We start from the raw sequence: 12,505 nt of genomic DNA, 5'->3' as shown, positions 1-12,505 counted from the left end.
AATAACAACTTTTCTATTTCCTCTCTGCAGGTACGATTTGATACCAGAGTCCGTCTAGAGGAATGAACGGTGATCGCTCGTACTATTTAACATGTAGTGTTGCTTCTGTGACCTGTGATTTGTGCGTTTGTATATTCAGCTTTATGGCAATTTCCATCTTTGCTGAAGAAACCAAAAAACAAAGACAAAGCATCTGCTCCACAAAACAGCAGTCCATCAGTATTTATTCGAGGAAGCTATTTTGTCATCTCTGAAATGTTACCTGTGATGCATCCTAAGACACATTCTTCAGTAGAATATTGCGGCTGAATAGATATTTATTAATGCGACTATGTTGCACAGAATACAACATTTGTATATACAATTATAAAAGGTCATAATATGAAAGGCTATAAAAGTTATATTCTGTTGTTAATATTCAAAGCTATGACAATGCTATGTAAATTTGTACCCTCCGACACGACTGAAAGAGATTATTAGAGCTTCGTTTTTTACAGTCTTAAAACCAATTCCTAATATTGTTTTGTGTGCGTTTTATTATTGTCTAAAGTATAAAAAAACTTTGAACAGTGTTATTGGGTTATGTTCCAGACAACGTTTTATATGTTTAAACCAGAGATTTATGACTAAATGTTACTTTTATAACTGAAAGTATTACATAGTGATCAGAGCTATGACACTCCAAGCAATCCTAATCACTGTGCTTTTACCAAGACTTTGATGGTACACATGCAATGCACGCTTTCTTGCATACGTAGTGCTAAACGCAAGCTTCTATAAGTAGGTTTTCCCATGCAAAGCAGCTCTTTCCATTAAAAGAAATGAGTAAATAGTACAAAAGTGCTGGGAACTTTGTGTTGCACGACTGTCATCACTTCATCACTTGTGTATTTGAAACATGTTCAAGATAAAACTGCTGTTTTTGACATCGTATACATCAGCTTTGAAGTTGTTAATTAAAGTTTGCACTCCCATGAACCAAAACAACTTGAGAATCTGTTTTGTACGGATAATCATTTCAAACCTTCACAGACAAGAATCTATTATTGTAAACGTGATAGGTCTTGGTAGTAATGAAAACATAAAAATGTAACAAAATATAGTATTCTTACTTGTATTAGGGTAATATAATGGTAAATGTAACTATAAATATAATGTATGACGATAATATTTTATACTTAATAAAGAAACATTTTATAAAAGCAGTCTCATATTACACTACAATATTTTTCTGTTGATGTAATTTCCATGTGTTGCGCGACCTGGGACCCAGGTTGCGCTTTTTGAAGTAAGAGACAGTAGTTTTGTAGACTTAGTTCTATTTCATTAGTGATTTGCTGTCCAATAAGAACATCTGTCTTCCCACAAGGCTTTTATGGCCTCAAAATAAGTCAAATATTCAATGTATCCACTTATTGTGTTTTTAAAGGTAGAAAGTAAGTATTTTTTTAAAGTAAGTATGTTTTAAGTTGGTTTTATTATGTCATTTTTATGATACTGAAAGGAACATATTGTTCCAGTGTCCTGTGTGGTGGACATGAGGACTCACTGCAATTACTTTTTCATGTAAAATGAAAATGTTTGATATGTGTTTCCAAAAAGAACCCTTTTTTTTTGCGGTATCATCCATAAAATCATTGAAGAGGTATGGCATGAAATTTACGAAACAATGGATGGATGTTTTTTTACATTAATCCATCCGTTGTCATGGTCAAAGTCAATACAGTAATAACTCAATTTAAAAAAGTTTAATTGGTTCTTAACTTGAAACACTTGCATCTCAAACGTCTCCCATTGAAATTACAAACCCCGTTTCCATATGTGTTGGGAAATTGTGTTAGATGTAAATATAATCGAAATACAATGATTTGCAAATCCTTTTCAACCTGTATTCAATTGAATGCTCTACAAAGACAACATATTTGATGTTAAAACTCATAAACTTTATTTTTTTTGCAAAAAATAATTAACTTAGAATTTCATGGCTGCAACACGTGACAAAGTTGTTGGGAAAGGGCATGTTCACCACTGTGTTATATCCCCTTTTCTTTTAACAACACTCAATAAACGCTTGGGAACTGAGGAAACTATTTGTTGAAGCTTTGAAAGTGGAATTCTTTCCCATTCTTGTTTTATGTAGAGCTTCAGTCGTTTAACAGTCCGGGGTCTCCGCTGTCGTATTTTACGCATGATAATGCGCCACACATTTTCGATGAGAGACAGGTCTGGACTGCAGGCGGGCAAGGAAAGAACCCGCACTCTTTTTTTACAAAGCCACGCTGTTGTAACACGTGCTGAATGTGGCTTGGCATTGTCTTGCTGAAATAAGCAGGAGTGTCCATGAAAAAGAAGGCGCTTAGATGGCAGCATATGTTGTTCCAAAACCTGTATGTACCTTTCAGCAATAATGGTGCCTTCACAGATGTGTAAGTTACCCATGCTTTGGGCACTAATACACCCCCATACCATCACAGATGCTGGCTTTTGAACTTTGCTTCGATAACAGTCTGGATGGTTCGCTTCCCATTTGGTTTGGATGACACAATGTTGAATATTTCCAAAAACAATTTGAAATGTGGACTCGTTAGATCACAGAACACTTTTCCAATTTGCATCAGTCCATCCTAAATGATCTCAGGCCCAGAGAAGCCGGCTTTCGCTTTGCATAGTAGAGCTTTAACTTTCACGTACAGATGTTGCGACAAACTGTATTTAGTGACGGTGGTTTTCTGAAGTGTTCCTGAGCCCATGTGGTGATATCCTTTAGAGATTAATGTCGGTTTTTGAGACAGTGCCGTCTGTGGGATCAAAGGTCACGATCATTCAATGTTGGTTTCCAGCCATGCTGCTTACGTGGAGTGATTTCTCCAGATTCTCTGAGCCTTTTGATGATATTATGGACTGTAGATGTTGAAATCCCTAAATTTCTTACAATAGCACTTAAAGAAACGTTTTTCTTAAACTGTTTGTCTATTTTCTCACGCAGTTGTGGACAAAGGGGTGTACCTCGCCCCATCCTTTCTTGTGAAAGACTGAGCATTTTTGGGGAAGCTGTTTTTATACCCAATCATGGCACCCACCTGTTCCCAGTTAGACTGCACACCTGTGGGATGTTCCAAATAAGTGTTTGATGAGCATTCCTCAACTTTATCAGTATTTATTGCCACCTTTCCCAACTTCTTTGTCACGTGTTGCTAGCATCAAATTCTAAAGTTAATGAATATTTGCAACAACAACAAAAAATGTTTATCAGTTTGAACATCAAATATGTTGTCTTTGTAGCATATTCAACTGAATATAGGTTGAAAATGATTTGCAAATCATTGTATTCCGTTTATTTTTACATTTAACACAATTTCCCAACTCATATGGAAACAGGGTTCGTAATTCAATTGGTGCTTGGTGCCCCAAAAACCGCACAATTTTACCAAGCAGCATGCCTTTTTAAAAAGAAAAGCAATTTTTGGGTTAAAAAATAATGTATAAAAACAACATAATAGCATTTACTACAAACAACTACAGTAGTGTTTTTAAGTAACAATAATAAAGTACAGCATTTTACTTGGAGAATGAACCTACGGTATCTCCTTTCAGCTGCTTCTCCATCAAACACACCATCAGCAGCTTTTCCATAATTCCCTGGATAAATGTCCGCTGTTTGGATATTATTTTAACATTCTTAACTAATGTACGATACGCTCAAAATACTTTGCCAAATTGGTTACACACTAGGTCCTGTTTTTGATCATTTCTTTCATTCAATGAATATCATCCACATCTACTTCTCAGCACTACTCTTTGCACTCACTTTCTTCCTTCTCATGCTTGGAAAAGTTATGTCGGTCTCTTGCTACAAGTTAATGCTAGTAAGTAAGACCAGATGTTTTGGTCGGATCTTACGGGGTTCACTTTGACTTTGCTACGCCAACTGACGGCTTGTAACTCACATTTTGTGGTTGCGACTTAAAGCATAACAATTAGTCGAGAGACAACTCTTATCTGAAAATACTCTTAAGTTAAGGTTCTACTGTATAACTAAAATAAAATCATGTTATAGTAGTACATTGTGTGCAGAGCAGTGATTTTCAAACTAGTGGTACACGAGCCCCATCTTGTGGTACCCCAAATAATCGTTTCATTAATTATTTAAACGCAATGTTACTGTTCAAATGGTGTGTAATGTTACAGTGGTCCACAATATTTAATGTACTTGTTAAATCAAACTGCTGCGTTGGTTTAATGAACATTTAAGCTTACTACGCTACCGTATTTAATGTTTGATCATCATGGTGGTACTTTGAGAGTCAAGTGTTTTCTGTGGTGGTACTTGGTGAACAAAGTGTAGACTGGTGTAGACTGCAGAGTATTGTTTTTCTCATCAAAACACTGCAAGAGTTGGCACTGTATATTACATTATATTAGAGAATAATTAAAAAATTAAGACATGTTCTAATTTTCCTGATGGTACTGTACTATCTATCGATCTATTAGTTTTAAACCCACTTTATTTTTATAAAGGTCTAAATGTAGTTACCTTTTATCACCACCAGATGGTACTCATCTTCAATTAACCTCCGTCCAGCTGCTTTACGACAGATGTCAGCGTTGGGGCGGAGGTTCCAGAATTGATTGACAGGCGCATGGACTAATACCGTTGCTGCCTCTCCGCGAGGGGGTGTGTTTGATAGCAAGAGGCCCCGCCCACTCGGCTCACACAACAATAATGAATGGAAACACGTCGTGGCCAAGAAAGTCCAGCAACAACTTCATAACCGCTTGGTCGCGATTTTGAAAGTTAGAAGCGAAATAGTCGCGTCAGTCATGGTTTGCGGAGGGATACGGAAAAAGTTGGACTTTTTGAGGTACAAACTTGTTCAAACTACGAAAGGAAAGTGAGGTGTAAACGTGATTAAATGGCATTTGGGGTCAGTATTGCGACTCTACTGGACTGTCAGTTTTTATACTGGAGAAGTGGATCGTTTGGATTGTTACGTTAATCACATCGCTGGAATACGGAGGATAATTTTAATTTTTTTATTCACCTGATTTGGATTTAACTACAAAAGTAGTGTATTAAGAGGATACAGACATGGGTAATATAGAAAGTGTAGACGGTCAGTCGGAGATGAAGCATCACATTATGCCCCTAAAGGTGCCAATGCCGGACCCGACCGAGCTGGAGGAGAAGTTTGCCATTGTTTTGGTAAGTTATGATGATTATTATTATTATCATCATCTCACATTCTTATGATGATGGTGCTAATATATATATCTGGTGCTAATAAAATCAAACGGAACGTTTGCCTTGAACGTCTCAAGGTTGGAAAAAGTGAAACTTAAAAGCAGCACTGGTAATTTCGATTTAATCGTTTTTTAATCGTTTATTTTGAACTATTTGGAGACCTGTCCCGCCCCTTAGCCTGCCTGCTTTTACTCCCCCAACCCCTCCTGTCCTGTGGTTCTTTTGTCTCCTCAAAAGTCAGGCAACTGAGCATTTGGCTGCAGGGCAGCGAAGGCAACACGGGACAAATGTGTGTTATGTATGTATGTGTATGTGTGTATGTATGTATGTGTATGTGTGTATGTATGTATGTATTTATGTGTGTATGTATGTATTGTGTGTGTGTGTGTGTGTGTGTGTGTGTGTGTGTGTGTGTGTGTGTGTGTGTGTGTGTGTGTGTGTGTGTGTATGCATGTATGTGTATCCATCAACACATCTCATCACTCCATCGTGATTACTGTAAAAGTTGTTAAGATGCTGGCTAAACATGTGAAAACATTCTCTGAATCCCCCATAAACTCCCACACATGCGCACACACCCACACCCTCCTCAGAATGAAGTTGAGCTCTTGTACTGATGAGCTCTCAGTCAACACCCACTTTTTCTGTCAAGTGACACTACTGTCATCCAATGTGAACTTTTTGGGACCTTCCAACATAACGGGACCTTACGCTTATTTTGGTTATTTTAGCAACTTCCCCTTTAGGTGATCATTTATAATTCATGACTATACAGATTTAGTCTCCATTGGGGAAAAATGCACAACCCACTGTAATCTACCACACGTTGGTCCTTAGATCAGGATCCGCTGATTGGGAGGCGAGAGTGCTAGTTGTGGGGCGTCACCCTTTCCCCCAGTGCCGCTCACACTGATGGGGTGGTTTTCGGAGGGGTCAAAGGCGCAAACTGGCAGCCACGCTTCCGTCTGTCCACCCAAGGGCAGCCGTGGCAACAAATGTAGCTTACCACCACCATGTGTGAATGAATGATGGGTTGATACTACTATGATTACGTCAATATTTTTGCCATCACAAATGCTTTTAGTGTCTAGAAAAGTGCTATATAAATCCTATCCATTATTGTTGTTATTAGACGACAAGCTTAAAGCATAAACTGTCAGCTCATTTTCTAGCGCGGGGGTTTAAAACTTGTTTTCAGTGACGGCTGCCATCAGAAGCCGGCTTGTAAAAGTCAATACAAGCCGCCATTTTTAAAGATGTAATCCGTAAGTTTTTTATTTTTGACTATCCTTTTGTTGTGGGGCTGACTGGTTCGTATATGCACATGCATGCTAAAATCCTCCTCCTTTGCCATTGAAAAAAATAATTAGGGTTGTACGGTGTACCGGTATTAGTATAGTACCGCGATACTAATGAATCATATTCGGTACTATACCGCCTCTGAAAAATACCGGTCCGCTAGCTTCCCGCTTTCCCCCACGCCCCTGTCGTCGTCAGGTCGCATCATTGCTGGTTTACGAGCAGACGAGCATGTTCGGCAGTGAACATCATGGAGTACTTACAAGCAGACACAGTGTGTAGACAGAAAAGAGAGAACGGACGCATTTTGGCTTAAAAACTAACGATAAAGGTGTAGCTATAACAGTGAAACACACTCAGGAAGAGGTGCTTTAAGACAGCTAGCGGTTAAAGTCCAACCACAGTCGGCAATGTTTTAGCTACTTTTAAAACACTAATCCTTGCCTCCATGGCGACAAATAAATTAAGTTTCTCAAAAGTATCATCCCCGCAGGACAAGGAATAACTAAACATGCTTCACTACACACCATAGCTCACCGGCGTCAAAATGTAAACAAAAGCCATCTACACCTGACATCCACTTTAATGATACAAAGTACAAGAGCGTATCTAGTTGATACTACTATGATTACGTCAATATATTTGCCATCACAACATCTTCTTCAATTTTTTAAAAATATATATCATGTTAATAAACTCAGGAAATATGTCCCTGGACACATGAGGACTTTGAATATGACCAATGTATGACCCTGTAACGACTTGATATCGGATCCTAAGCCAAATGTGTGGTATAAACCAAAACTAATATAAAGCATCCAAACAACAGAAGATTATTACATTTTAACAGAAGTGTAAACAGAACATGTTAAAAGATAAAGTAAGCAGATATTAACAGTAAATGAACAAGTAGATTGGCTTCACGGTGGAAGAGGGGTTAGTGCATCTGCCTCACAATACGAAGGTCCTGAGTAGTCCTGGGTTCAATCCCGGACTCGGGATCTTTCTGTGTGGAGTTTGCATGTTCTCCCCGTGAATGCGTGGGTTCCCTCCGGGTACTCCAGTTTCCTCCCACTTGCACCTGGGGATAGGTTGATTGACAACACTAAATTGGCCCTAGTGTGTGAATGTGAGTGTGAATGTTGTCTGTCTATCTGTGTTGGTCCTGCGATGAGGTGGCGACTTGTCCAGGGTGTACCCCGCCTTCTGCCCGATTGTAGCTGAGATAGGCACCAGCGCCCCCCGCGACCGCAAAGGGAATAAGCGGTAGCAAATGGATGGATGGATGGATGGAACAAGTAGATTAATAATTAATTTTCTACCACTTGTCCCTCATAATGTTGACAAAATAATAGAATGTAAAATGACAGAATATGTTACTGCATATGTCCGCAAACTAATTAGGAGTCTTTTTTTTGTTTACTTACTACTAAAAGACAAGTTGTCTTGTATGTTCACTATTTTATTTAAGGACAAACTTGCAATAAGAAACATATGTTTATTGTACCCTAAGATTTTTTGTTAAAATAAAGCCAATAATGCAATTTTTTGTAGTCCCCTTTATCTAGAAAAGTACCGAAAAGTATAAAAATAATTTTGGTACCAATACCAAAATATTGTTATCGGGACAACACTAGTTCAAACTTATACTGTATCTATATGGAAGTGCTAATAACTACAACACGGCTATCGGGGTGGAGATGCGGTCGAAGGGGGCTTGTCCTGAAGAAGGACTTCGGCATGTAAAACAAGCGTGCCCACAAAACAGGGAATCCTGAAGAGACCATCAGAAATCATCTTGAAGATGGTCTGTAAATCATAGTATATGCAACATTTTGACCATTACATGTTATGTAGACCATAAGTGTTTTAAATGTATAAAATAATCATAATATTATCCCTTCAAAAGACATGAGCTCAGCAAGAATCCCCTCTAAAGCTTGCATGACAATTAGACACAGTATAGTACAATACAGCACAGCTCCCTGCTGGACTTAATTACATTACTGGATGTTGGTGGATGTGACTGATGCCTCCAGTGCATCTGTTACCAAGGAACCTCCTCCAAACAACTCCTTTCTCATGTCGCCATACTCTGCATCTTTGCAACTCAACTGCAACTCATTCACTGTTATTATGTGCAGCCATGCAGAGAAGATTTCTTGGCAAGCGGGCAGTAGACTCAACATTCATGTTGTTTCTTTCACAAGCTTTCCACCCGGTTCCCAAGTAGCTACACATTTCCTTCACTTTGTGCGAGAGCATAAAAAATAGGGGTGTGGGAAAAAATCGACCTGAATACGAATCGCGATTCTCACGTTTTGCGATTCAGAATCGATTCTCATTTTTAAAAAAATTGATTTTTTACTTTAATTTTTTTTTTTTAAATCAATCCAACAAAACAATACACAGCAATACCATAAAAATGCAATCCAATTCCAAAACCAAACCTGACCCAGCAACACTCAGAACTGCAATAGACAGAGCAATTGAAAGGAGACACAAACACGACACAGAACAAACCAAAAGTAATGAAACAGAAATTAATATTATCAACAACAGTATCAATATTAGTTATGATTTCAGCATAGCAGTGATGAAAAATCCCTCATTGACATTATCATTAGACATTTACAAAAAAAACAAAAAAAAACAACATTGGCTTACACTTGCCTCGCATCTCATAAGCTTGACAACACACTGTGTCCAATGTTTTCACAAAGATAAAATAAGTCATATTTTTGGTTTGTTTAATAGTTAAAACAAATGTACATTATTGCAATCAGTTGATAAAACATTGTCCTTTACAATTATAAAAGCTTTTTTTGAAAAAAATGTACTACTCTGCTAGCATGTTAGCAGACTGGGTTAGATCCTGCTGAAATCCTATGTATTGAATGAATGGAGAATCGTTTTGAATCGTAAAAATATTGTTTTTGAATCGAGAATCGCGTTGAATCGAAAAAATCGATATATAATTGAATCGCGACCCCAAGAATCGACGTTGAATCGAATCGTGGGACACCCAAAGATTCGCAGCCCTAATAACAATCTTGTATATTTTAGTTTTCTAATCAGACAATTGTCCCTCTCCCTGGCCCGATAGATAAATCTACATTACTAGAGTCTCTTCAGGTGGTTCTTTCATCTGGCAAAGAGTCTGGTGATTTTTTTCATACTTTGGACCAAAATAGATATGTCTAAATTAAACTGATTGCTTCGGAGCGTGTTTTTGTAGCTGGCATCAATCAGATTACTTTCCATGAACATTTATTTTTGCATGGGCTATTTCCCCTCTCTGTTGGACCACAGCCTGCTGGTGTAAAAATGTGTGTAAATAAATGTGGATGCATGTGCGTGTAGCAATTGCCCATCCTCCCAGACAAAAGCACACAGACGTCCCAGCGGGATGACAGCGGCCCAGAATGATGTCATGTGTGCAGGAACCTTTGCCCCTTGTAGTAACATTGCTGGCCTAATGACTCTAACAGGACCCCTCCACAGTAGATGATGGAAGAGGAGGAGTTTGAGTCCTGCAAATGAATTGCAAGAACACATTGTCTTCTCTTTGATTTTCTTCACTTTTATTGTCTGTGGCTATAACTGCTGCTTGCATCTGAAGGAACAGGATTATTTGGACCCATAACATGCCAGCTGGTCTGATTGGGACGTAAAGTCTTGTCTATATGCTCAGTGGCAGCCCAATTTGGCACAACAGTAATTGTATGGAACAATTTAGATTCAAGTAGAGCGTAATAAGAATGACACCGTTGATTTATTGTCAACATGTATGTTGTCTGAATAAGGAAAACTTTACAGTTACCACTACTTAGTAGGGAATTGCATGGAAACGGAAGTTCAGAACATTCACAGAGAGCAATTTCACCAACCCATTAAACATATCATTAGGGAGAAAAACACAAGGAGGATTGAGGGATTGATTTTGTCTTGTCTCAAAAGTGTTGTTACATTGTTGCTGGATACTAGTGGTAAACTATGCCAAAGCATCAAATCATCAGGTTCGTGCATATTGGCTTGCACACAGTTTTCTGGTTGCAGGGTTTGCTGTCTCGCTACGCCGTCATGTCACAGCGAGGTGGACGTATTTATTTGGAAAATAAGTCAAGCTCTCAGCTGGAGAGAGTGAGCTCGGGTGAGGAACAATGAGAAAACACAAAAAAGATAAGATAAAATATTAGTTAATATAATAACACCAATGTACAACATGCAGGGATATAAATGCAGCTAAAAGCAGCAGAGACTGAATCGATCTGCAAATGTGTCAATGTACCTAATACCTTTTATCTGTGTCAATTCTAAAAGTAGAATACTTGAGAAAGTCTTTTTCTACATTGTCTTTTATTTTACAAAATATCATACCGATTTAGGGACGTGACAATAAGAACATTTCATGTCACAGTTATTGTGACCAAAACTATCCCGGTTATCATTATTATCACGGTATTGTTAAATGTGCTCATAAAGTACTTCTACTGAAAATTTTTAACAAAGTTTTACTTAGAGAGAGGCTATAGAGGCGAGCTGCTTTTTTAGGAAATGAGCAGAATCGCTAAGTTTTTCCACATGTGATAATCAATCACAGCATTACAATAATTACAATTTTTAACGGCTGGCCCTGTGATGAGGTGGCTACTTGTCCAGCCTTCCGCCCGGGTGCAGCTGAGATAGACTCCAGCACACCCTGCGACCCCAAAAGCGACAAGCATTGGGAAATAGATGTAATACTAACTGTCGGGATTTTAGCGTGGTATGTCATTGTACCGCTAACTGTCATATCCCTGCACCAAATTAAACATTAAATTCTATGTAGCATATAACATAGCTGATGGCAAAATATTCTTCTTCTTGCCCAAAACTAGTTGACAGAATCAACAGTGCCTCTGCCGGTTGCAACCAAGTAGTGCACCATGTTTTGCCTTAGTTTCTTCAAGATCTGATGATCCACAATAAATTCCACACAATGTGATCAATCGTTTAATCAGTTGTTATGCACATCCTTAGGAACTCTTACTCTTTCAATCTAATTCATTTGCCCAGTCAGTCAGTCAGTCAATGTTTCCTACTTCTCCACTCCCAGAATCCCCTATGTCTTGCACCTAACCTTCTCCATATGAGCCTGCCCTTATGAAAATGATGTAAAAGGAGTGGGTGGCACTTTCAAAGGTGTGCGTCTGGCTTGGGATCTTCTTTCACTAGTCCACCGCTGGATTCCTGCGGTCTGGTCCACACTGAAGCCGCAGGAGAACTCGGGGAGGAAAAATTCCCTTTGAACTGCATGGCTGCCTGCCACTGTTTTCAGTGGTAATGACTTTACCAACTTATTTTTTTTCTACACAGCAGACATATATTCAGTTGTTGGTTGAGGGGGGGGGGGGACTGCCTGGGAACAGTTTTAGTTTCTGACTGCTTTAGCATCCTAACTGATCAGTCACACTAATCAATCCCACAATGGTTTAGTCGTTGACATGCAGTTGCATCATGCAAAACACAGATGAAGAGTTTCAGTGTTAACAGTGTGACAGACTAGCAGCTTCTTCAAGTCCAACGAAAGTGGAAAGATAAGTGGAACTAATGGAGTCAAGATGTGAGAAGTGTTTACTGAGCATAAAATCTAAATTAGCGTTATTTATTGCCTTTCAACTTTTGTTCTCCTTACACAACAGCTCCTTTACTAAAAAAGTAAGATGTGTGTACATCTGGCTCAGGCACCCACCGCCGCGACTTCAGAGGAAGAGGGGGATTATGAGAGTTGGGCGAATCCAGTTAACTCAGGGTTTTAGCCGTTCACCTGGCCCTGCGCACCCTCGAGCTACAATTCCCCCAAGTGGGCCACGTTTTATAGGCACTTTTAAGGCTTCTACAATTCTGTCCCCGCAATTATTTGGAAAGCAGGGGTCAAGTAAAAGTGCACGACTGAGCAGATACATCACGTCCGCAATTATC

At 38.9% G+C, this 12,505-nt stretch overlaps 2 protein-coding genes across 6 annotated transcripts in view; both read left to right on the top strand.

The window, feature by feature from the left end:
* esyt1a (extended synaptotagmin-like protein 1a) overlaps positions 1–987 on the top strand; it is a 45,732-nt gene extending 44,745 nt beyond the window's left edge. Inside the window, exon 31 of the mRNA XM_061903346.1 lies at positions 31–987. Within this exon, the coding sequence (XP_061759330.1) occupies positions 31–58 (28 nt within the window). The 3' untranslated portion in view covers positions 59–987. The remainder of the gene's footprint in view (positions 1–30) is intronic.
* Positions 988–4,711: 3,724 nt separating this feature from the next.
* Positions 4,712–12,505, top strand: part of fmnl3 (formin-like 3) — an 80,773-nt gene continuing 72,979 nt past the window's right edge. For all 5 annotated transcript variants that reach the window (XM_061903344.1, XM_061903342.1, XM_061903343.1 and 2 more), the window contains exon 1: positions 4,712–5,203. In XM_061903344.1, the coding sequence (XP_061759328.1) occupies positions 5,090–5,203 (114 nt within the window). In that variant the 5' untranslated portion in view covers positions 4,712–5,089. The remainder of the gene's footprint in view (positions 5,204–12,505) is intronic.

Source organism: Nerophis ophidion, linkage group LG06, assembly GCF_033978795.1.
Source record: "Nerophis ophidion isolate RoL-2023_Sa linkage group LG06, RoL_Noph_v1.0, whole genome shotgun sequence".
NCBI classification, from domain to species: Eukaryota; Metazoa; Chordata; class Actinopteri; order Syngnathiformes; family Syngnathidae; genus Nerophis; species Nerophis ophidion.
This window is presented reverse-complemented; position numbering and strand designations above follow the sequence as displayed.